Raw genomic sequence first — 26,995 nt, 5'->3', positions numbered from 1 at the left:
TCGACACAACCCAAGCACTTTTTAATAAACAAATAAAAATCAGCTGCCTTAACGATTTCACCTTACTTAGTGCATCCCGCAAATATTATTCAATTCAGAATATATTATTATCGCAAGTTTTTGTACCTTTATCTTAATTTTTTAATAAAATATAAGCATTTTACAAAAAAATTCATAAAATGAATTTGCCGTTCGTATGGTTTTTGACATTTACGTAAACCAAATGCAAAAACAAAATACATACTTACAATGTTGTTGTTGCAGAACCGCCACAACCTTGTATGACTTCGCCTTGAAAACCACCTTATATGAATTAGCCTTTACCACCACCTTATCTGATTTCGTTTTGAACAATACCTTTTATGAGTTCGCCTTAATCACCACCATATATGAATTCGCCTTGGTAATTTGTTCTTTTAGAGTGGATGCAAATTAAAAATTGAGGGATTTTTTATATATTTTTTTCTTTGATCTTACAATGCTGGGCTAGTTTCATTTTAAAAGGTGTATACAATTTGTGAAAAACGACCTTTTATTCTATGAAGAATAAATTCTCATCAATAATAATATTTTGAATAGAAATAAAGTAAAGTTCATCACTATGTCGGAGACTGGTTGTAAACATTTTCAACAATTTGTCAAAGAGCACGGTTTAGATACATATAGAATAATAGATGCTTACTTTTCGGCTTGTATAAATAGAGATGCAAGGGAAAAAAAGGTGAGATATGGTATGAACCAGTTTTCAATAAATTTTGGAAGGAACTTAAACGATACGAAATTTATTTTAGGCTTTAACTTGTTGCTGCTTCGAATGTGGCAGTTTTGGTATTCAGATTATGGCCTGTCTTCATTGTATATACTTTGCTTGTCGTGGCTCACATATCAATTCACATCTTCGTGCGAAGAAACATTTCATAGCTTTGGAACTTTCTCACGGCACATTATTTTGTTGTTCATGTCGGGATTTTATATATGACGCAAGATGTCGAGATATTGCTTCCGTGAACCGAAAATTAGAAACAAAGGATTTACAAAAGAGTCTCAGCTGGACACCTTGGATACCAACACCAAAAGAAACAAATCTGATGTTGGCCAATCCAAAGCGTAGACATGTTAGAGCAAATGAAACTATAGGCTTGAGGGGACTTATTAACCTGGGATCTACTTGTTTTATGAATTGCATTGTTCAGGTATCAGACTTAGTTTTACCATTATTCTTTGGTTTTAACATTCTACCTACATATATAATTTTTACAATTTCTTACTGTTATCATAAAGTGAGTGCTAAATAATGGCTTAATCATTTAAAAAATAGAAAACCCTATTCTAATTCATTTTAAATAATGACAATAGAATGTTAGAAAGTATAGTCGGGCATGGCCGACCATATGATACCCTACACCATGAGTATATTTTTACAATTTTTACTTTTATAAAATTTTTATTTTTTGTAAAGAAACTTTTATGTTGAATATTACCATAATTCCAAAATATTTAAGCCATTTATTGATAAATTTAAAATTTCTAAATGAGGCTTTATATAGGTCAAATATGGGCCGATCCTCGGTAAATTTGGGAAAAGGATATATTTCTAAATAACAGTTAGTTTTGTTGAGTTTCATTGCGATACAAATGGTTACAAGTCAATTTTAGACGTTTAAGTCATTTTTTGAAGGGGGGTTTGTATGGGGGCTAGGGTCAAATATAGGCCGATCCTTACTAAAATCTGCAGTATCATTTATACTTATATAAAACATATTTGTGCCAATTTTTAGAGAGATAGCAGAATATTTGACGTAATTATAGCATAAAAAGTTCAAATCGGGAGGTACGGTTGTATGGGGGCTAGGTGAAATAATGGACCGATTTCAACCATTTTCAATAGGCTTCGTCCTTGTGCCAAAAAACATGCTTGGTCCAAATTTCATCAAATTATCTTGAAAATTGCGGCCTGTACCTTGCGCACAAGGTTTACATGGACAGCCAGCCAGCCAGCCGGACAGACGGACGGACGGACGGACATGTCTTAATCGACTCAAAAAATGATTCTGAATCGATCGGTATACTTTAAGGTGGGTATTGGACCAATATTTTTGTATGTTACAAACATCAGCACAAACGTATAATACCCTCCCCACTATAGTGGTGTAGGGTATAACTAGTGAGATATATTCGGCTATACCAAATCTTAATTACAATTCGCCTATTACATACTTAGTTTTTTATTTATATAGTTACAGAATTCTTAAATACTATTACCCCTTTACTTATTTTTAATTTTTATAGTAACAGAAATATTTACTAATCCCACATTCAATGCATACATTGGTAATTTAAGAACACAAAATAGAATTCAATGGGTCAAAACTAAAGTAACATTCTTATACATACTTTTAAAACTTAGAATATTCTATTTTTTATTTCATGAGGTCATTTGGGAGTGATAGGATCCATTAAATGTCTTATGTCACATTCAATGCATTCATTGGTAATTTAAGAACACAAAATAGAATTCAATGGGTCAAAACTAAAGTAACATTCTTATACATACTTTTAAAACTTAGCATATTCTATTTATTATTTCATGAGGTCATTTGGGAGTGATAGGATCCATTAAATGTCTTATTTGATAACTTGAGAAGCTGTTCCTTGCGTCCTAAATATATTACATTTATAACTCTCCAATATTAAAAAAAAATTACCTATTACAGGCCTTTTAGCATTGGCGTAGAACGCGTGGTGTGTATACCCAATGTATATTTGTTACGGTCTATTGCCATTGGTATTTTTGTCTCCTTGAATAATCTGATCTACAATGATCAAATATTTCGCAAATGAGGCTTATTTAATTTTTTTGATTCTTCCAAGCATTATGAGCCTGGGTATTTGAGGTGATATTTTGCTCGGAATTTTTTCTCTTTCATTTGGTAAAAATATTCAAACCGGAGTAAGTAAGTGAATAAGACTAATTGTATGTCATACATTAGCTCTGAAATGCTTTCAATAATCACTTATATTAATTGCTCTTTTCTCCAAAGAGTTTGTAATTTCTATTATATAATTTATTCATGCTCAGTTTTCGGAAGATCTCCAATATCATACGATCGAATAGAACGCTATCTAAAATCGGTTCATAAATAATGGAGCTATGAGCAAAAATCCGAGGCAACCTCTAAAAATTCTATCAAAAATTTAAATTTGTTATTCATGCTCAGACAGAAATTGCAAAAAAAAATACCAAGGTTGGCAACCGTTTCAAAACGGTGATAAACAGATCAAGGATTTCTTTGCAAATATACGTTTGTAGTCAGTAACTCAAAATAACGTTTATCTAGCTTTCTTTCCGAATCAAAGAATTTGGTACAAAATGTCATTAATTTCTTGTTGCATATTTGTTATAAATGCATAAATTGCATATTTTGCTTTAAATTGCATATATTTTACATATTTCCAACATTATTATAGTATACTTTGCATATCTTTTAATAAAAAAGTGTGTACTGCACCTTTGTTAACTTTCATAATCAATTTGGCATAAGGCGGTTAGAATATTTTATTATAAAATATTTTTCTCAAATAAAAATATCAGACAAAAAAATAATAAATTTTCTTTAACACATTCGTTTGTACGCAGCTATGTAATTATAACTTTTATTGTAATAAATGATTTCTTATAAGAGAGTATTGGGCATATAGTAGTACATCTAGGCGAAACTGAAGCTGTTTTCTAACAAAAATAGAATAAAACAAACTTGTGAGAACTAAACGCACTGACAAAACTTCAAATTTTCTTCGCAAAATTGCGAGGATATTAGCATTTATTAGTTTTTCTTATCACTTTAACTTAATGTTTATAATTTTTTTCCACACATAATTTACTAATATTTTCATTCAATAGCATTTAAAATTCCATTAATAACACACAAAAAATAACGTCCAAAAAATACATTTTATTTAGAACCTTCTGAACAACTGTGTTTATTTTTGTGCTTCTACTAATATATGCTCACCAGTTAGGTTTTTGACAGGTGACTTAGGTCCTTGACAATCAGTTTTGCCTATATACTACTATATGGTATTGGGGTTTAGATGTAATATTAATATACAAATTATAAAAATCTTTATAAAGATATATTTTTTTGTAAAAATTCCGATTTTATCTCTGTCGAAATTAAATTAAAGAAAAATTTTATCAAAACGTCAGAATTAAGGTTTATTTTATTTTTTTTATTTTCTTATAGATACTAATTCTGTATTAAAACTAACATAGAACGATGGAGAATGGTGAAAAATTGCTTAATTAATCGATTTTTCAAAATTAATGTTACAATAAAATTGAAAATTATGACATAAAATCTAAATTTTCTTAACAAAATAAAGACAAAAATTATACTGCTTGGAGTAAAAAGATCTACCATCGTTGCTTCCTGCTTGATTTAGTCACTACTGTTTCAAAAATATCTTTTTATCCAAAATTTATTAAGAGTTGTAGAGAGATAAAACTGCTTTTTAAATAAGGTCTGACATCGGATATGAATAGATTTAAAGAGTTAATATTTTCAAGTGAAAATAAGATAAACTTCTATAGTTTAGGTCGTTACAAGGCTTTATTGTGCGAATTGAACCAAAACACCGTAAAAATACAAATTATATATTATTGGAAACATAGGGCATGTCATTCCTACGATGTTCGCTGAAAGGATTTATAAACAAAAATATACTTTTTAGCATTTAAAGACGATAGCGATTTTTTAAGTACGATCTTAAGAAATTCTTTTTGAAGTACTTTAAAATTTTACCTAATAAAAAATTACAGATGCCCCACAAAATGCTAAGATAAGAAAAAGACAAATTTACAAATTATGTTTTTGGTAATTGTAAATTATGTAAAGTGCGTACAAACGAATGTCTTAGACAAATTAGATTTTTTTTCTCCGGAATTGCTACTAGTGCCAAAAATATTACAATTTTATTTTATTATTTTTTAACAAAAATATTATCAAACTATATCTTGAAACACTATTTACTTTCTTTCAAAAGTTAAATGTGTTGCGTACAAACGAATGTCTACCATTGCAGGTTCTATGGATTTTTTTTTAAATAGTTTTTTTTTTAAGGTCCTTAAAGTATCGGTTCAGTATCAATTACTGAGTCTGTCCATCTGGGTGTCTATTTAAAAAGATAACTTGATGAAATTTTGTTCTTACAATTCTCTCACGTCCACAATTCACTTAAAAATATTACCAAACGATAAAATTCGAAAGAAAAATAATTTATACAAAAATACATTCATTCACCAAATTTTATTAGAATTGCTATTAAGCTTTTCACTTTAGGTCCTAATGTTAACGAATTAAAGTTGTTTCTTAGTCTTTATATTTGTCATTCTCAAGGTCATGGTTCCGTTAAAGTGGTATTATAGTACATCAAGTAGTCCTCAAAAACCTTTATATTTGTTGTCAAAAGACCAAGATCTGATTATCTATTAATATGCACCTTCACAAAGAAATATTTTTCCGTGCATATTTTTCACATTTATAAGCGCATATTTTTAATTTTTTAGTGCATGAAAATCCTTGCACTGGTAATAAGATAGCGGTAGTGGTATTTTGACTTATCTTAGACCATAGAGAAATAATAGAGGAGAAACATGTCATTATTTTTTTGAAAACATAAATTAGGCTCTTCACACCTATTGGTACTGTGAATTCAACATACCACCTGTTAGAGTTCCCCACAGTCATTTGTCAAAAAATTTAAAAAATAAATTAAATATTTTAATTAATTTTAAATAAAAACTTTCCTGGTTATTCGGATGCACGCGGTGGCTGTTGTTTAAATCCAAAATCGTGGAATGATAATGTTGATAAAAGGACTGATGAACGGTGAAATTTGTATTTCTGGATAAGTTCTCTGCTGTTACCGGAAAGACAAGAGATACGTAAGTCGAAGCGCTTTACGAGAACACCTGCCGTGTTGGCCTTATTTAACGGTGACACCTATAAAACCACAGGGTGAGCTTATTCGAAAACACGCCACCGCCCCTTCGTGCTTCTTATACATCGGTGGATATACGCGCGAACTGTCAAGTAGAATCTAAGAGACTCCGTTTTGACCAGAGCAAAGTCTAGTATGCCGGGACTAGTTTATAGTCCCGGCATACTAAAAGTATTGTTAGCCCCTCAAGATGATCAAGGTAACATGCCCCGGGAGACAAAAATTATTGTGGGGCTGAAAGTTGGAAATGAGTTAAATGAATAAGATACAGAATGAATTAGGAGTACATGGACTCCCATCCATATATGTCACAGTTTTTTTCTTGAATGTATCGTAAGAATGAGAAGTAATGAATATGAATATTCCCTTCCTTGTTCAGGGTGGGATTTAAATAAGCATAGAAAAATATCCTGTGGATGACACAAATCGGTTTAGTAGTTTTTTAAGTTTTGAGAACATAAAAATAAATAAACAATTATTTCCCCTTTTCTGCATTTTAATTCGAATCGAAATTTTCTCTGTTTGGCAACTTTGGTATTCTGCATTTTGATTCAAAGTTCAGTCACAAAAATAACAACTTACAAAAATGTAATTACGATCAAATTGCAGAATACACATAATCGTTAAGCATTGAAATAAAATGAAATTGCTTCTTTTTTTCTTGCGATTCCGTTTTTTCTTGGAATACCAATTTTCGATCGTTGCGTAACTAAATGCGGAAACGTAATCGTAATGCAGAATATGGATGATTGTGGTAAACATATCAGAATAATAAACTTAAATAAAATTGTCGTTACCCAACAAACAAAGTAGAGCGAGAGCAGCAACAGTGTGTTGTTATTGGCTAGACCTGGTTCACACTAGGAAACTTTTCGGGAACCTTTTGATTTTTGTGTGTGAAAGAAAGAGAAAGAAATATCAACCATCTCTTTCTCTCACACACAAAATCCAATGTTTCCCAGTGTGAACCAGGTCAAATTAAATATGTGGAGCCTGGCTTAAGTTAGAACCCATAAAAGGTACAATTTCGTTCTAAAAAAGGTACTTTTTGAATTTTCTATAATATTGAACCTAGAAACATTAAATTAATCATGTTAAGCCTGGATTACGTGAGAACCTATAAAATATTACTTTATCGTTCTTCAAAACGTACTTTTAATTTTTTTTTTTAATGTTGAACCTAGAAATATAAAATTAAGCATGTAGATCACGGATTATGTTAGAACGTTCTTCAAGAGGCACTTTTTGAATTTTTCTCGTATTAAACATGTATTTAAGTATGAATTGCCCGGATTATGTGAGAACTAATAAAATGGTCCGATTTCCTCAATGTCTGATAATATTTTCATTTAATTGACAACACTAAAAAATGTTACAAACTTTTCTTTCAGTGCAAAGAATGTAAAAACAATAATGTGGATTTTTATGTGTATAAAAACATCATCCATGATGTTTTATACTCATATGGAGTGCACTAATAAATGTCAATAAATTAAGATATTATCAGGACATTGACGGAAATCGGCTTATGTGTCTGAAAATGACTTAGTAGCGGATATTGCATTTGTTTAGGAGTTAGTGTCAATGATTAAACTTTTTTAAAATTTTCATTATTTAACTCATTCAAAAATAACATTCGGCAAACAGGAAATTATCATCAATCAAAAAAACTTCAAAATTAAGAAAATGACGTATGAATGTGTGAATGAGGAATAACCAGAGAGCTCTGACGATGGCTCTACGCGTATGTATGTTTTAAAACATGTTATGTTGTGTTTAAAAACTTTGCATTTAATAATATCGCTTCGCGCATTCGACAGTAAAAATGTGATATGTGTTTCTATTTTATTAAGTTTTATTAACAATTTTTAAATATTTAGGCTTTAATACACACTCCCCTGCTAAGTGATTACTTTTTATCAGACCGCCACGAGTGTAATGCAAAATCATCCCTGAAATGTCTAGTTTGTGAAGTTTCAAGACTTTTCCAGGTATAATAATACGTTTTAATTTATCAATATGCTTATTTATAAAATATATTTTTATTTCAAGGAATTTTACTCCGGGTCTCGATCGCCGTTATCGCTACATCGATTATTGCATTTAATATGGAATCACGCAAAACATTTGGCGGGATACGAACAACAAGATGCTCATGAATTTTTTATTGCGACATTGGACGTTTTGCATAGACATTGTTTAAAAGCAAAAGCTGAGTCCGAGAGTACAAATAAATCAAGCTCCTCTTCAACGCATACGAATTGCCTAACCCAATGTAATTGCATAATAGATCAAATTTTTACAGGCATGTTACAAAGCGATGTAGTTTGTCAATCTTGCAATGGAGTATCGACAACGATTGACCCTTTTTGGGATATTTCCTTGGATTTGGGTGAAACGGCACATGGCGGTGCCACACCAAAGTCATTGATAGATTGTTTAGAACGTTATACGCGTGCGGAACATTTAGGGTCAAGTGCTAAGATTAAATGTTCAACATGTAAATCTTATCAAGAATCAACTAAACAGTTTAGCTTACGCACTTTACCCAGCGTGGCTAGTTTCCATTTAAAACGTTTCGAACATTCATCACTGATAGATAAAAAAATTTCAACCTTCATATCATTTCCTGTGGAGTTTGATATGACTCCATTTATGTCTGATAAAAATAACGCCTATGGAGATTTTCGTTATTCATTGTACGCGGTTGTAAATCATGTTGGAACTATAGATGCTGGTCATTATACGGCTTATGTCCGACATCACAAGGATACATGGGTAAAATGCGATGACCATATAATAACTACAGCAACTTTAAAGCAGGTCTTAGATAGTGAAGGGTAATTTATACATTTGAACAAGTCGATTTTAGTTATGACACTAAGCATAATTGTTTTCAAACTTTACAATACTTTTAATATAAGATTTTTTACAATAACATACATACATACATACATACATACATACATACATACATACATACATACATACATACATACATATCGTCGTTTCTCCGACAACATTTATGTGAAAATTTTCAATAATTTCTTTATAACATAACCAAACTTTGTAAAGATATATTTATTTGTTCCGAAATTCTCATGGTATTTGATCATATAAAGTACAAGTTTTACGAACAAAATTAGTTATGTGTAATAAAATATTCAAATTTAACAATATTTTGCTTCAAAATGCTTGAAACAAAATTAGTGGAGTTGTAAGAGAAGTAGAGTTGGCAGAGAAGTTGAATATGTGGTGGGTATTATATCTGCACGAAACATAACCGCAAATGCAGTTCTGTTTTTGTAGGAGAAACGACGATATGTACATACAGTATTGTTCGAAACCTAAGCAACTTTTTTTGGCATTGTGTACAAAGTGCTATAATTTCTATTTTAATTGATTTATTTAAAATTATATAATTGATAATAATAATATTATGTGTCTACATTATACTAACAACAACAAAAGTTTAATTCTATTTCGCCGTGAGTTACAAGAAAATAATAACTGAATTAACTCCATAAATAGCTGTTCAAAACTTAAGCAACTTTTTGATCTTCTTATAAAAATCTTTGGTCCTTTTGAGTTCCAAACACCTTTATGGAATAGATTAGTTACTAGTGTAGTTCGTAATTAATCTCATGCGGATTTTAAGCCATTCGAAAGCTGCAATGTTTTCTAAAACTGCGAGTTTCGACCCAGTGCTACAGAATGCTGAACAGCATCTCTAAGGGACTTGAGACGGGCGATTTTGATGGACAATCAAAGAGTTTGGGCCCCATTACTCGATAACTACTCTTAGATCAACTTTACCAAAGGTTTTGGTTCATTATCATGCTGGAAATCGCAATAAAGTAAGTTGTTCTGTTCAATGTACTTAATCCTATGGTTCATTTTGTTGGCCAAAAATGTACCAGAAAGTAAAACAATCCAATTTTATTTGCATTTCAACATCAGGACTTTCTCTACTCATCAAAAATCTTGCCCACAACCTTAATTGTTTGACCTGCATGTTTTTTAAGCCTTTAATGTACGATCATATAACCGCATATGAATCCGGCAGTGACATGGCACAAAGTTTACTTAAAGAAATTCGATTTTTTTTACAAATTCTGTACAATTTTGGTTAGAATATTGAAATAGATTACACAAGACTAATAAAAAACAATTTTATTTATAAACGGGTCCATATTTTCCTTCTTAAATGCAGGCAAAGTATGTGAGTCTCAAAGGCTGAAGGAAATATTATAACCTTATGAATGTAGAGCAAATATGAATGTAGAGCAAAAATTTAAGGGTGCGGCCATGATTTTTGAAGAGAAGCGTTAGTCCTGATGTTGAAACACAAACAGAGTTGGATTGTTTTTCTTCTTGGTACGTTTTTCGCCGACAAAATGAATTATATGATTTAGAACAACGAACAGAACAACTTACTTTGTTGCGATTTTTAGCATGATAATGTACCAAAACCTTTGGAAAAGTTGATCTAAAAGTAGTCATCGAGTAATGCGACTCAAATTATTTGATTGTCCATCAAAATCTCCCGACTCAAGTCGGCATTCTGAAACGCTGGGTCGAAATTCGCAGTTTTAGAAAACATTGCAGCTTGCGAATGGCTTAAAATCCGCTTGGGATTAATTACGAACTACACTAGTAAATAATCTATTCCATAAAGGTGTTTGGAACTCAGAAGGACCAACGATTTTCATAAGAACATCAAAAAGTTGCTTAAGTTTCGAACAGCAATTTATGGAGTTAATTAAGTTATTATTTTCTTGTAACTCACAGCGAAATGGAATTAAACTTTTGTTGTTATTATAATGTAGACACATAATGTTATTATTATCAATTATATAATTTTGAATAAATCAATTAAAATAGAAAATATAGCACTTTGTATACAATGCCCAAAAAATTTGCTTAGGTTTCGAACAATACTGTATGTGCCAAAGCATAACAAGTAACATGTGTTAGTGAAAAAGTATCTACCCTGCAGTACGACAAAGGCGATATCAACAGCCACTACGAACTACCAATAGATAATTTTCAACCCACTATGATGGGATGTCATTGCGAGTGGCCGATTGACACCTTATGCATAACATGTTTTCATTAATATCACTAGTTCAAATTCTCCAACAAAACAGAAAAAATAAAAAGAAAAAAATAATTTTGAAAACGGGGTTGAACTTGGTAAATTTTAATTTGATATGAATAGCATGTAATTTTTGTAACATTTTTTGCGTCGTTTAATGCAAACGGATACTTTCAGCATTACATTTCGTCAGAAATGTGCTGTGTTTTTTTAAGAACTACATCACAGTCGCATTTTTGGTACATATATTAAACATATTTGAAATTTATTTTCATAAACTTCATTCGAAAATGTGCCAACTGTGAACTATATATTGATTATAAAGGTGAAATGTAGTTTACGTTAAGACAAAGTATGCACCACTTTATATATTACGGAGAATAGTTAGTTAGAAATGCGGTAAGTGAATGTTGCAAATTGTCACATTTCGCATGAAGTTTATGAAAATAAATTTTAAATATATTAAATGTTTTAAAAATACCACTTTCATAGTCACATCATGGCGTAGAAAATATAAAAAATTTTACAAAAATTACATGTTACTCAAAACAACAATTTGAGCTTCGTTTGAACAAGAGGTCGGTAGCCCAGTGGTAAGAGCTTCTAACTACAAATTGAAAGACACCAAGTTTAACCACTGTCTGAGAATTAATTTTTTCTTTTTATTTTTTAAATTTTGTTGGAGAATTAAGAACTAGTGATATTAATGGAAACATGTTATGCATAATGTGTTAATCGGCTAATCGCAATGACATCCCCATGTTAAATTCAACAGTAAATAACATTGCTAGTGGATTGAAAATTCACTAGTGGTGGTTCTTAGTGGCTGTTGATATCGCCGTTGTCTAAAATATACAATATTATGGCGATTTATTTAAAAAAAATAAATTTTTGCAACTCTCCGAGTTTGGCTTGTGTGTAATTGTGCAGTTTAATTTTTTTTAGTATATTTAAGCAATGAAATTCAATTTTGAGGATCATATATAGGGAGAAAAAATGTCGGAAACTTGTTTGTCTTAACCCCACAAAATAATTCACACGCGTTACTATTTACCGTTCTAAATTTATAGCTTTTTCTGTTAGTTTTTTGACCAAAAATTAGTTTTTTTTTTCAAAATTTGAGCGACAAGCGGCATGTGTTAACGTTTATAAATCGATCTCAAATTTCGGCTATCTCAATATCTGAAAAGGGGGGAATCATAGAAAATAAGTGTTTTTATACATCTTAATACATTTAAAGCTATGTATTCATAAATAAATGTTTTAATGTCGAATAAACTAAAAATTACCACAAGCCATCAACTTGATGTTATAAGTATGATTTACAAGAATTACAGACCCATAAATATGATTTTTAATTCAAAAACAGATTAATTAACCCATATATTTGAAAAAAAAAATACTAAAATTGACTTGTGATTTTTTTTTCTTATTTCATATAACGTACAAGAACGGCATAATCCAAAAAAAGTCGTTTAATAACACAAGGAATTTTAAATATTTAAAACATACAGTGTCTGTCATAAGTATTCGAATTTAGATATTCTATGGAAAGAAACAAAATGTAATAAAATTTTTTGTGTGCAAAATAAATAAATACATTTGTTATATTATCTAGACAGTCCTTAGGATTCATATTACAATTTTTATAACTTGAAAAATTAACATTTACTTAAATTAATTAAGCTTTTTCAAAGGAAGTCCATAAAATTACCTCACAAAAGTATTCGAATTTTTCCTGTATTTCACATTTCATTATATTATACAAATCATACAATTAGAATCAAATGTTTTTTTTTTTGCTTTAAATTGTTTAAGGGGTTACTATCAACCGAATGGATATATTTTTGGCCCATTTACCATTGAACCATCTTTATAAGTAATATGATTAAAATGTCGGTTTTTGACCACATTTTAATTTAATTGTCATTTTTTCAGAGATAAATCCAAAATTTATTTATGGGATTTATTAGACTCCTTGAGGTTTATAAAAATAATATATTTTGTTGTAAGTAGTATCTGTACTTCCATGATGTATTTTTGGTATCGTTCTTCTGTTGCTAATTGAATTATCTGGATCTTAAGCCCCTTTTCCTTCCACTAAGATCGATATTTTCCGGCAAAATTGGCTAGTATATATTTATGTATATATTAGCACATATATATTTTCAATTTCTCCGAAATTGTAGTGGAATACAACTCCAAAACATGCCTTAACAAAACGTCATCCTCTACTGTAGATTTAAGTATTTACTACTTATAACTTTCACGCTTATGTAAGTCAAAGATTTTGGGTTTATTTTTATCATCGTGAATAATATTTAACCAGATATCAATATTTTACAGTTAGACTATAATGATATGGAAATATTCAGCCTGTAATCCAATGGTTATATAAAATATGGATTCTACTATATTGAATGGCGTTTCTTCGAGGCATGTTTTGGAGTTGTATACTTCTGCAATATACTGAAAACTTAAAATGTATAAAAGCTGATATCTAAATGAATACATACCAGACAACCTTAACCGAAAATGTCTTACCCTAGTATTATAATAATGGACTTAAGTTCTAAAAAGTTAAATTACCTACAGAATAATGATCAAATATATATTGGAAATTTTAACTACAGATTCTTGTAAAAAATATTATTTTTAGATATTAAGGGGTCTATTAAGTCCTAATATCGAATTTCGGTTTTATCTCTACAAAAATTTGAATGATATTACATAAAAAAGATGGTACTATCCCCCAAAATTGTGGTCGGTTGATAGTAACCCCTTAAACAATTTTAAGCAAAAAAAAAAAAAAAAAAACATTTGATTCTAATTTTATATTTCGTATAATATGATGAAACGTGAAATACAGGAAAAATTCGAATACTTTTGAGAGGTAATTTTATGGACCTTTAAAAAAAGCTTAATTAATTGAAGTAAATGTAAATTTTTGAAATTTTAAAAAGTGTGATATGAAACCTAAGGAATGTCTAGATAATATAACAAATTTATTTATTTATTTTGCACGCAAACAATTTATTAAATTTGGTTTATTTTCATAGTATACCTAAATTCGAATACTTATGAGAGACACTGTATGTATATTGAAAAAAAAAAACTAAAATTTACTTGTGAAATTTTTTTCTCATTCCATATAACGTACATATTTTTTACTATTTTATAAATAATTTTTTAATAATACAAGGAATTTTAAATATTAAAGTTAGTTACATTTTGATACTTATAATATTAGTGAAAAACGATTTCACAACAAAAATCCTAGACTTATTTGATAAATCTATATGAAAATTTTCCTCAGTTCAAAAAAAAACGAATTTTTGGATTTTTCCAGTCTTGTGGTAAATGAGCGAAATGTATGTTGTTATATATTTGTTTTCTTTTTTAGATATTTGCTGTTTTACCACAAAAATATTTTGGAGTATGAATAGATCGGCAATTCAAAATCAACAAAAAAATTAAATCAGAAAAGGAACATGCACTAATTTGTATTTTTTAACTTTGCACTTGGCTGTTTATTTATAATAACTTCCTACAAAAATAAAAAAGAAAAAAATATTGTTTTTACAAATTTTATTATTAGTCATTGTAGTTAAAAAATTCTAAAATTCTCTTCGGTAGCTTAGGAAAACTGCCAAGCACAAAACATTTACGAACTTGGGCTCGTCCGGGAATTGAACCCGGGACCTCTCGCACCCGAAGCGAGAATCATACCCCTAGACCAACGAGCCATGCATACAGTGAGCAGATAAACATGACCTAATATATCCCACATTAATGTGGTGAAATTCTGTATAAATTCAACAAACATGTTGAAAACATTTGCACAGCTTTAAATTCAATATGCATTATTAACCAATATGTGCAACGTTGTATTTAAAAGGAACATATAAGAAAAATGCCGAAACAATACGTAATAAAAAAATTTCTCCACATAAAACAAATATATGTATATTTCAACAAACAAATTTAAAATATGTGTTCATCTTTTTGTGCATTTTCATCATAATAAAATTTTAATTTTTAATATATTAAAAAATTTTGTTTAAAATGTGATTTAATTATCACATGTAAACAATAAAAATTGCCAAAAAAAATAAACCATAGGAATATGTTATTATGACGTGTAAGAAATACACATCTAATTTTTATAAAGGTTTTACTACAAAAATAATTTAAAAAATAAACTTATTTCATTGCGCGGAAACTTTGTTTTTTATTACTAGACTAGAATTTAAACAGTTTTCAAGAAAAATAATAGTGATATACACATAAATATTTAACGTAAGTTTTAAATATATAAACAATTACTCTTTAAATTTTAAATTTAAATAATTTTAGTATCCTGAAAATGAAAGTAATACCTATGCAAATTAAAGATTTTAGTGGATCTGGCAACTCGAAATTGTACAATTTGACAGTTGTATACAACTTTCATAAAAAAATTACGATCAGCTGTTAAATTGACTTCACTTTATAACTGCCGGTTCACACTAGGAAACTTTTTTTTGGGAAACTTTTGATTATGCGTGAAAAAGGCAAAGTGGTCCACACTAGGAATCCTTTTTTTGGGAAACTTTTGATTTAGCGTGATAAAGAAAGAGAAAGAATATCATTCATCTATCTTGCGGTACCGAGTTTCTCGTACTCGTAGACCTGGTTCACACTGGGAAACATTTGAAAACAAAAGAAGTTTGACCTGGTTAACACTGGGAAACTTTTGTTGAGAAACTTTTGAATATGTGTGTGAGAGAAAGAGATGGTTGAAATCAAAATTTTCTTAGCGTGAACCAGGTCTTTCCGAATACGGGAAACTCTGTACTGCGAGAGAAATGAAATTCATTCTTTCTCTCACACGCGAAAGATTCCTAGTGTGGACCAGGTCAATGTGGCTTTCAGTTGATTTTAAGCCGCCAGCATTTTTAAAGTCTGGCGCCGTTGCAATGTCTTTCCGTCGGTGCAGGTATTTATAGCAATGTACATATTAAATAATAACAAGATAAATAAAATAGCCGAATTATAAATAAAATTCATAAAAAGAGCTTACTAAAATTTTAGAAAATTGAAATTTATCCAATGATATGTGTAATAAAATGATATCAAACGAGAACAATAAAACACAATAAAAATATATTGCAAAATTTCGCCAAAAAGCATGTGATTTCCAGTAAAATATTACATCAGATCTTTTGTTGTTCTGATATATTAAATAAAAATTATATCGTATTTTTATGTGTGGCAAGTACAACATACTCTGGATATGAAATATTTCAGTAATTGCTCTTCAAATAAAATAATTATTTGCTCTTTTATTAATGTTTCCAAACATCCAAACCTGCAGAAACAAAAATAATTGCCGCAAATAAGCGGGAGTAGTTTTTGCTATAAAAAAATAATTTATTTGTGCCCAAAATCAACTAACATGGACGAAGTATTCTCATTACATACGGAAAAGTTCGACTTATACGATGGTATGTATTATTTCTTCTTATTAATGCAAACAGAGATTTATAATTCTACACACATATGTATATCAAACTAGCCGTAAAATTTTAATATTAATGATAGTTTTTATATTATTATTTTGAGATGTAAAAAATTTCCTGCACCGTTTTACTTTAGATACTAACGACTAAGGTTTTAGACCTAGATAATGTGTTACATTATATATGAGATAAAGAGTATTGACTTTATTAATATTGTGATGTGGAGACGTAGTGTTGTATAATGTAATTTTAGAACCAAAATTCCATTTATTAATTTGTGAAATAATCGTGTGAATACCAATACGATTAAAAGCTTTTTAAAGTCTATTGAAATAATAGACAGATGATTTCTGTGTGATAGAGATGATACACAAAGGTAGTCAAACCCTTATTGGGTTTAAATGCAATGGTTAAACGCTTAAGAGTTTAATTTTTAGGAGTGACCTTGTAATTCTGGTAGCAACAATTGTTTTCCAATGTTAGTTACTTTGAAAGGAGGATGTATATACATCAAATCCGAAGAAATCCACCTAGGCCTCTATCGGGCCTTTTGCGTGCTTTTTAAGCAGTGTCACAGGCGGGAATCGAACTTACCACCTCCGGTCTACCAGACTAGAGCACTAACCTACACATTGTGTTCCAATAGTTTGGAAAAAAAGATTAATTGCTTTTTCTGAATCGATTTAGCTATGCTAGTCTGTCTACGTAAACTTTGTAATCAAACTATAGGTCGCAATTTTTTAAAGTAATTTGATAAAACACAAATGTATCTTTTAGTTCAAGGACGAAGGCTATTGAAAATGGTTAAAATCAGCTCGTTACTTCACCTGAGCCCATACAACCCATAATTGTGTTAATGCTCTAGTATCTCTACCAAAATTAGCACGACTTAGTTTTGTGCAAGTCTGAATGTTACTGGTTATTTTTTTTTCTTCTTATTAATTCTTCATTTACATAACCGAGCCCTTAGGGCCTTATATGGCTAATTAAAGCTACTAGCTTTATAAAAACTACAAAACAGCAAAAAATATATAATATAAACATTTGCAAAGTTTTAAATGGTACAATTAAAATAAAATAATATTCAATGAGATCTATAAATGTTAAGTAAGATCAAAAATAAGTAAGTAACATATAAATACATACATATGTACACAAAAATGAATGCTGGCATACATGTATTCAGGTCCAAAAAAAATATAGAAACAACATTTTAAGGTGCCTATTCTGCCTGTTCCAATAATTTCAATTTGAATTGATTTAGCGTAAATGAAAATTTTCTTAAGTCTCTAGGCAACGCGTTCCAAATTTTAGAGATTCTAATTTGAAAAGATTTCTGGAGACAATTTAAGTGCCTTATAGGAAATATAATTTGGGTATTTCTGGTTGAATGAGAAAACTGAAATTTGTCAACAATGTAAATAGGATAACCTCTAACAATTGATTTGTAAAAAATAATAATAACCTAATATCAATAAAATAATCAAAAGATGAACCAAGGTAATTAAGGGTATGTTGTGTTACATGATCCTGTATTTTCAGACCAAAAATGTAACGTATAATCCTATTGAAGATTTGTTTATATTTCCTAAGCATCTGAGCTCCTGTACCCGTAAATATTTCAGAACAATACATTATATGGGGCATTAAGATAGCCGAAGCGACCCGTTTTCTTATTGAACAAGGCAAATTAAAATTTATAGAATACAATCTTCTTAAGAGAAACGATATTCGAGAAGACAGATTATTGATATGTGGAGAAAAATTTAATAAGTTATCAACAACAAGACCTAAACATTTTATCTTATTAACGAATACAACAGGTGAATTATTAATCATAACATTCATTCTATTAGTATCAAATCCAAACCCCATTAATTTAGTTTTACTTGGGTTAACAAGGAAACTATTTTCTGATGCCATGATGCAACAACATGAAGTATATAATTAATACCCTCATTTAATACATCAACAAATTCATTATCAGAATAACAAACAAATTGGACATCATCAGCATATACAAAAGGCAGACAAGAAACACCACTGAACTTGAGCAAAAGGTCATTAATATAAATCATAAAAAAAAGTGGCCCAATAACGGATCCTTGTGGGACACCACTAGTTATTCGTCGAGTGTGGGAAAGCGAAGTTCCAATTGAAATATACTGTTGTCTATCATGTAGGTAAGATTTAATTAAATTACAAGCTTGAGAGGAGAATTCAAAATTCTGACACAACTTAATAAGTAATCTAGAATGTATTACCCTATCAAAAGCTTTAGAAAAATCTACCGAAATTAATACAACATTCTTACGACTGTCTAAAAACTGTCTAATAGAATCAGTCAAAGAAATCAACAATGAAGTTGTGCTATGGCCACGTCGGAAACCCGATTGTGAAGGGTGAATCAATGATCTACGTTCAAGATGTTCAATCATTTGGTCCTTTAATATATGTTCCACTACCTTAGAAAAAACCGGAAGAATTGAAATAGGGCGAAGATTTTCAGTTGATTGTCCTTCTTTTGTGATTGGAACAACCCTAGCAATTTTCCAGTAGGAAGGAAAAGTCGATGTTGTGATAATGGTATTTACAAGGTGAAGCAAATGTGATGAAATATAAGGAAAAATTATTTTCAAAAATTTTAATGGAATGGCATCATGACCAATGGCATTTGATTTTATTTTCTTAAATGCCAGGTATAGCTCATCATGACTAATGCATGAGAAGGAAAAATTGGAAACAGATTGATTACCAACACTGCCATCATAATACCCTGGGTCTTGTATTTGACAAGCAGTAAAATAGTCATTTACACTATCTGGATCGGACAAATTTAAATGTTCCCGAGATTCAAGACATCCATTCTTTCTTAAGAAGCCCCACAAATTTTCAGGGCTAGAATCTTGAAAGATTTGAGCATGAGCACGACTTCTAAGTCTCCTTATAACGCTTTTAACCTTATTTCTGTATCTACAGAAAATTTTCCAATTCAATGAACTTTTACAACGAAGATAATGAGCATATGCTAAATCTCTTAGAGAAATGTGGTAACATATGTCCCTATTGTTAAACCAGTTATCTCCATTCACACTAAACCTACGACGAACTATAGGAACTAAATCATGTAAGGCGTTAATACTCGACATTAAGATCCCAAGTTGTAAATTAACATTATTGGTCAAATACATACCACTAAAATCAAAATTATTAATTGAAAGCTCAATATCCTCTAACCTTAACGATTTATAATCTTTGTACGAAACAAATAACGGACAAGATGGCTTTGGAATGTCAACGGCCATAAAAATAAGGGAATGTCTGGATACTCCTGGACACTGTATTTGGCCGGATATATCAGCGGATAGTTTATTACTTATAAGGAAAAAATCAATCAAAGATGTTCTATCGCAACCAACATGATAATGAGTGGGCAAAGAATTATGATGATATGTCAAACCAAGTCTTTGACACATAGAACGGACTAACAGCGAGTCAATGGGAGAAAAGAGGTTTGTATTGAAATCACCCATAATGACACAATGAGAATATTTGATTGTAAGGTCACCAACAGAATTCTCAAAGGTGGTCAAGTACATACCACTAAAATCAAAATCATTAATTGAAAGCTCAATATCCTCTAACCTTAACGATTTATAATCTTTGTACGAAACAAATAACGGACAAGATGGCTTTGGAATGTCAACGGCCATAAAAATAAGGGAATGTCTGGATACTCCTGGACACTGCATTTGGCCGGATATATCAGCGGATAGTTTATTACTTATAAGGAAAAAATCAATCAAAGATGTTCTATCGCAACCAACATGATAATGAGTGGGCAAAGAATTATGATGATATGTCAAATCAAGTCTTTGACACATAGAACGGACTAACAGCGAGTCAATCGGAGAAAAGAGGTTTGTATTGAAATCACCCATAATGACACAATGAGAATATTTGATTGTAAGGTCACCAACAGAATTCTCAAAGGCGGACAAATCACCATCAGACAAATAGCAAACGCCAACTAGTATTTTAATGTCCCCTAAAATGATCTCCACGAATAATGACTCACAGACGTCACCACTATCTGAAATAAAAACTGTTCTGTATTCTAAACTCTCTGATAACAGCAGCGCAACACCTCCACCTCTTCTCCCATCCGATCTATCATTTCTACAAATCTTGTAACCCGGTATATTTATCGCTTGTGATAAAATATAAGGCCCTAGCCAAGTCTCACTCAATCCTACAATATCCAAATAATTCCCTTCCAGAATATGCCTTATCTCATTGAGCATACCAGAACCTGCAGATGCACAAAAACTAGTTATATTCCAATGTCCGATTTTTAAGAAACTTTGGAAGTTGTTTAAACTATTACATATAAATGAATTATTACTGCAAATAGGACCTAAATTTTCAGCATTCATTATGAGTGTGTATAAGTATAATACAGAATAGAGAAATTAAATAAATTAGATTTTACAAGAAATAATTTCAGGCAATAAATTGTATAGTAAATAGTACATAAAGTTATTAAGAAAATATTTTAAAGAAAACTAAAATAAAAGTAACAGCCCCGAGTATATAATACATCATTGCCAAGTTGAGATACTAAATAATATGCAAAATGCAACAAAGCATGGTGAAGAAAAAAAGACTATTTTGGTAATAGTCAGTCTTCATTTGACCCCATACAAATTATTTTTTAAGTCGAAACCAGGTTATCAATTCTGTTGCCTTTCCATGAGAATAATATTACAAACAAATTTTTGATTCGGTTTCGCCGAATTGTACCTGTTAATAGTATACCTTGTGAACGCAATACACCAACAATGGTATTGTTGTATACAAATTGACAAAGTACACTACATAATGTTCAAATCTGGGTACTTCACGAAGCAGGCGCACAACTGTGTTTGCAGAAAGTTCAAGGTCTGGTTCTGCTTCAGCACAAGTTTCATTTGATCCACTATATATTTCAAATATCGCAATAACTTAACATTTAAAGCCCCACTTTTTGGGTTCATTAGGCATATATTTCTTTATATAACTACCAATTTGGTCGCTCCCATGATAATTGGATCTCCGCTCCGGAAAGGCCAAAGATTGTCAACTGAGTAACAGCTGTATCAACAGGAATTTTTTTGCCGACATTGAGCAAAACACAGGAACAAATATCTGGATATGCTGAGCGTGTCATACCTGCATCGCGCGAAAAACCACCTTAGTTCGATGCACCGTCTGCAATAACTGGTGTCACCTAAAAAACTGCTCAGATCTCACCAATCACTGCAACTAGTCTCCCAGCTTCATAGCTAGATTTATAGTGCACAACCAACAATCTCTAATACAACCCCTCCCACATCCCGTGTACGGACACCACTTTCTGTACACAACAGTTCTGAATGTCAAGGTGTTATACGGAGAAATATAACATGGAATTTCAGGGAAGAACATCCAGTTGACGATAGAAAATCAATTTTTTTTATCCCCTATAACAATTTACAAGAAAGTCCCTCAACAGTTAACCAGACCAGACCAGATGCATTCGATTTTTTTGCTACAAAATGATAATACTAATTCATTGATATCAATTGCATTAAGAGAAAATTAAGTTTTAAATCAAAAGAAATAAACACTAAATTCGCTAAAACTTATGTTAAAAATAATTTTAATTGCACAAAAACAAAATTCTATAAAAAAAATTACAATACATACAATGAAGTTTGTTATCAAGACAACGTTGTCTAAACAACTGTTACAGGTTGCCATTTAGAAAATTACTTACCACTCATTACTGACTTATAAATACGAGTACGGAGGTGAAATTCAACATAAACAAGTTTTGTAAAAAACAAAATCTTTCTGTCAAAATTTTTTTGGAAATCTTTATAAGATATGTGTTAAGTTCAATTTACGTCTGCTATACAATTTTTATTGTTAGTTAATTTATTTTAAAGTTTGATTAAAGCATTAACACTATTAACTTTAATTATTTTAACTGTTTTTTTTTCTTCTTTTTACTACATACATTTCTAGTTCTTCTTTTGGCTGGCGTTCTTTCAGTTATTATATTGCTTTCCATTTAAAATGTGCGGAAGGACGAGAATTTTATTGTTTATATATTTTGAACCAAGGATAACAGCTGTGTTGTGATATAAAAAACAAATATTTATTAAGTGAAATAAAAAATATAATGTCGTATATCTAATGTATATAGTATCGTGCTGGATTTTTAAAAATTTCAGACAATAAACTATTAAGTATGTACACTACAACAAATGAATGTTTTACTTGCACATTAATAATGTGATGACTATTCAAATATACTACTCATTAGTCAGACCTAAGCTCGGAAAAAATTATAATTAAAAAATGGTAGTGTGATAATTTTGAATAATTTTACTAAAACGGTGGACGTTCAAGAGTTCAAACTAAAAAAAATAAAACAAAAAAAGCGTTACATGTAACTGCCAGACCACACTAGTAAACTTTTGATTTTGCGTGAGGGAGAAAGAAAGAGATGGTTATATTTATTTCTCTTTTTTTCACACACAAAAATCAAAAGTTTTCCAAAAAAAGTGTTGAGAAACTTATGATTGTGTGTGTGAGAGAAAGAGATGATTGTATTTCTTTCTCTCACACACAAAAATTAAAAGTTTCCTAGTGTGAGCCAGGTCTAGTTAGACCTGGTTCACACTGGGAAACTTTTGATTTTGTGTGTGATAGAAAGAGATGGTTGTTATTTATTTTACTTTCTCTCCCACACAAAAATCAAAAGTTTCCCAAAAAAATTTCCTAGTGTGAACCACTGGGAAACCACTTCGTCTAAAATAAAATTTTGCGAAAAATATAAATTAAAAAAATTAATGATGAACATGAAAAAGTAAGTATTTTTTAATTTTAAATAAACTAATTTATAATTTTAAAAAATTTTTATACATTAAAAAGACAGCTTTGATTATATTTATAGATTATGTCATATGGAAAAACACAGTCAGGAGTTATAGCAAAATTGTGAAGCGTATGTAAAATAACAATTTTGACATACATTAGGAATTACATATGGATAAAATAAGACTTGGTTCACACTGGGAAACTTTTGATTTTTGTGTGTAAGAGAAAGAGAAAATATCAACCATCTCTTTCTCTCACACACAAAATCAAGTTTCTCAACAAAAGTTTCCCAGTGTGAACCAGGTCTAAGTGACAGTAAATATGTAAAATACATATCAAGGCGAATTCAGATAAGGTGGTGGCAGTTCTGCAACAACAACATTTCCCATGTATTTTGTTTTTGCTTTTGGTTTTCGTAAATGTCTAAATCCATGTGTACGGAGAATTCATTTGATGAAAAATTTTTGTAAAATGTTTATATTGTATTAAAAATAAAGTTTAAGGTATTAAAATTTGTGAGGAAAATATATTCTTAATTGAATAATGTTTGTTTCCATCGAAAAATTCTATTCCGGCAGCTTAATTTGCAAAATTTAAGTAAGTGCCTTAAGTTAAGTAAAACTTCATTTTTTGTGAAAAATAAACAAAAAAAAGTACATATTCATGAAAATATTATATTACGAAGGAATGAATACTTGTTACGAATGTATAATTCTACTCCGGCGGAGTAATTTTCAATATTTGTCCATAATGGTGCAGCCGCGGGACGGGTAAATACCTCATATGGGTTTTGTTATATAAAGCGTTCCGGAACAGACTTTTTTCAGTTAATCTTTTTATCAACATAGTGTATATATAAAACAATATTGTTAATTTGTTAACAATTAATAGATTTCAAAATTAAGCCATAACGTAGAAGTCATTTGCCGCCAGCCGGGTAAATACTTCGTATGCGTTTCTTAATATTAAGTGTTCCGGAAGAGATTTTTTTTAGTTAATCACGTTATCTACACAATTTTTATATAAAATATAAAACAATATTTTGTAATATGTTAACATTTAATAGAAAAAATATTTCTCTTAAATAACATATTTGTATACATACCAATTATGCCATTATTTAAATAAAATGATATTTCTTTACGAGATGTTTGGTATTTTCAATTTTCTTACATAAATTATTCAAAATATTAACGAAGTTTTTCTCTGTTTAACGGAAATTTTTAAATATAAAAATGTAAGCAATAACAAACTTTGACAGCTAGGAAAACCAGGCGAATTAAGAAAAAAATTATCAGCTGATTGATTAACACCACCTTATATGAATTCGCCTTGATACATATCGTCTAACAGCATTTGGTTTACGTAAATGTCAAAAACCATACGAACAGCGAATTCATTTTATGATTTTTTTTTTTTGTAAAATTTGATATTTGTTCACGAGATGCTTGCTATTTTTAGATTTTTACTTGAATAATTCAAAATATAAACAAAGTTTTTCTCTGTTTAACGGAAATTTTTAAATATAAAAAGGCGGCTACATTATGGCCAAATATTGAAAATTACTCCGCCGGAGTAGAATTATCCATTCGCAACAAATATTCATTCATTCGTAATATAATATTTTCATGAATATGTACTTTTTATGTTTATTTTTCACAAAAAATTAAGTTTTACTTAACTTAAGGCACTTACTTAAATTTTGCAAATTAAGCTGCCGGAATAGAATTTTTCGTTTAAAACAAACATTATTCAATTCAGAATATATTTTCCTCACAAATTTTAATATCTTTATCTTTATTTTTTAATATAATATAAATATTTTACAAACATTTTTCATCAAATGAATTCGCCGTACTTATGGTTTTTGACATTTACGAAAAGCAAAAACAAAATACATGGGAAATGTTGTTGTTGCAGAACTGCCATCACCTTATATGAATTTTTCAGATTTTTTGCATAAATAATTCAAAATATTAACGAAGTTTTTCTCCGTTTAACGGACATTTTTAAAATAAAAAGCAAAGTAACAAACTTTGACATCTACGTAAACCAGGCAAATTAAGAAAAGACAATCACGTTATCTACACAATTTTAATATGAAATGTTAAACAATATTGTGTATTATGTTAACATTTAATAGGAAAAAATATTTTTCTTAAATCACGTATTTGTATACAATTATGCCATTATTTAATTAAAATGATATTTGTTTACGAGATGCTTGGTATTTTCATATTTTTTTATACAAATAATTCAAAATATTAACGAAGTTTTTCTCCGTTTAACGGAAATTTTTAAATATAAAAATTTAAACAATAGCAAACATTGACAGCTACGTAAACCAGTCGAATTAAGAAAAATATTATCAGCTGATTGAAGAACACCACCTTATATGAATTCGCCTTGTGGCGCATTATACTGACAGCCGACGAACCAATTTGTAGTGTTTTTATTTATTGGCTAGTTGAAAATTGTATTTGCATTTGCGGTTTATATAAATAAGATTTAACACAAATACAATTAATTGGATACTTTATTTCTTCTTTTTCTGTCTAAATTAAAATGGTTGTAGGGTAAGTTTTAATGGAAAGTAAATGTTGTGTAGAGTTTACGTAATATGTGCAATACATACATATGTACGTATGTATTATGTTTGTAAAATTATTTTTTTTGCAGATTTGTTGTACGATCTGGACTATTAATAGGAACAATATATTACACAAAGAAAGCCGGAGTATGGGGTAATCCTAATGAGACAGAAATTCTTTACAATAATATAAAAAATGAATTACGACCCCATATCCAAAACATCGAAAAACAAATGCCTTTCGACATTCCTGCACTACCACAAAGTGGAGAATTGTGTTTCGTAGCCAAACACTATTACAATGAGGGCATTAAAAAATCGTTTAATTTTATTGAGATGCTTCCATGCTACACTGGTCAAATGTTAAAAAAGGCTAAAGATAAATTTGAGGAGTTTGCAGAATCCCCAAAGTCGACGAATTAAGGAATTAAATCAATTAAATAATGTTCTTTTAAAATCAATAAAAAATCAAGTCAAAAATTTCGCAACTAATAGACATTTCAATTGTGGGTAAAATGACATGTTGTGTCGGCCAATATATGCAGTGGTGGAAAAAATAATAGAAACGACTTTATTTTGTCGTAAAAACTATTTCAATTGGAAATTCGTTGATGAAATAATACTGTTTTTGGTGGGTTGGAATGTTTAGATTGGCTTTGGAATTGTGTTGTCATTCATATTGTTATTACTATTCCAGAGTAATTGTCTTTTTGATTATTCAATATGATGAATTACTGATATGATCTCTCACACACAAAATCAAAAGTTTCTCAACAAAAGTTTCCCAGTGTGAACCAGGTCTTATAGGCTCCCACTATGATGTTGCATTTTTTGGAATAAATATTTTTTTACATCACTAAAAAGAAAAAAGTATTAAAAGTGGCGTAGAAATGGGAATTT

General features: G+C 29.9%; 2 protein-coding genes and 1 non-coding gene across 5 annotated transcripts; 2 read left to right on the top strand and 1 right to left on the bottom strand.

Moving 5' to 3' along the window:
- Positions 1–363: 363 nt before the first annotated feature.
- Positions 364–14,676, top strand: LOC111687202 (ubiquitin carboxyl-terminal hydrolase nonstop). Of its 3 annotated transcripts, XM_023449624.2 has the most exons (6): positions 364–504; positions 580–721; positions 792–1,193; positions 7,881–7,991; positions 8,053–8,840; positions 14,502–14,676. In XM_023449624.2, exons 2-6 carry the CDS (start codon positions 602–604, stop codon positions 14,542–14,544), a joined length of 1,464 nt encoding a protein of 487 aa, XP_023305392.1. In that variant the 5' UTR covers positions 364–504; positions 580–601; the 3' UTR covers positions 14,545–14,676. The 3 variants fall into 3 exon arrangements, with proteins under 3 accessions (XP_023305392.1, XP_023305393.1, XP_023305391.1); XM_023449623.2 differs by having other exon boundaries at positions 401–721; XM_023449625.2 differs by lacking the exon at positions 792–1,193 and having other exon boundaries at positions 400–721.
- Positions 14,677–14,772: 96 nt separating this feature from the next.
- On the bottom strand, positions 14,773–14,844 carry Trnap-cgg. The gene has a single exon. It is a non-coding gene; the product is annotated as a tRNA-Pro (tRNA).
- Positions 14,845–25,919: 11,075 nt separating this feature from the next.
- Positions 25,920–26,583, top strand: LOC111687208 (MICOS complex subunit MIC13 homolog QIL1-like). Its single transcript, XM_023449632.2, has 2 exons — positions 25,920–26,081; positions 26,185–26,583. The coding sequence occupies exons 1-2, from the start codon at positions 26,071–26,073 to the stop codon at positions 26,516–26,518; spliced, it is 345 nt and encodes a 114-aa protein (XP_023305400.2). The 5' UTR covers positions 25,920–26,070; the 3' UTR covers positions 26,519–26,583.
- Positions 26,584–26,995: the final 412 nt, after the last annotated feature.

Source organism: Lucilia cuprina, chromosome 4 (assembly GCF_022045245.1).
Source record: "Lucilia cuprina isolate Lc7/37 chromosome 4, ASM2204524v1, whole genome shotgun sequence".
Lineage (NCBI taxonomy): Eukaryota > Metazoa > Arthropoda > Insecta > Diptera > Calliphoridae > Lucilia > Lucilia cuprina.
This window is presented reverse-complemented; position numbering and strand designations above follow the sequence as displayed.

What these genes read in the sequence shown, in the direction of transcription:
- LOC111687202 (XM_023449624.2), top strand. Translation starts at nt 602, where the DNA reads ATGTCGGAGACTGGTTGTAAACATTTTCAACAATTTGTCAAAGAGCAC. An exon ending in GAGATGCAAGGGAAAAAAAG is followed by an intron (nt 722 to 791) that starts GTGAGATATGGT and finishes AATTTATTTTAG; the next exon opens with GCTTTAACTTGTTGCTGCTT. An exon ending in AAGTTTCAAGACTTTTCCAG is followed by an intron (nt 7,992 to 8,052) that starts GTATAATAATAC and finishes TTTTATTTCAAG; the next exon opens with GAATTTTACTCCGGGTCTCG.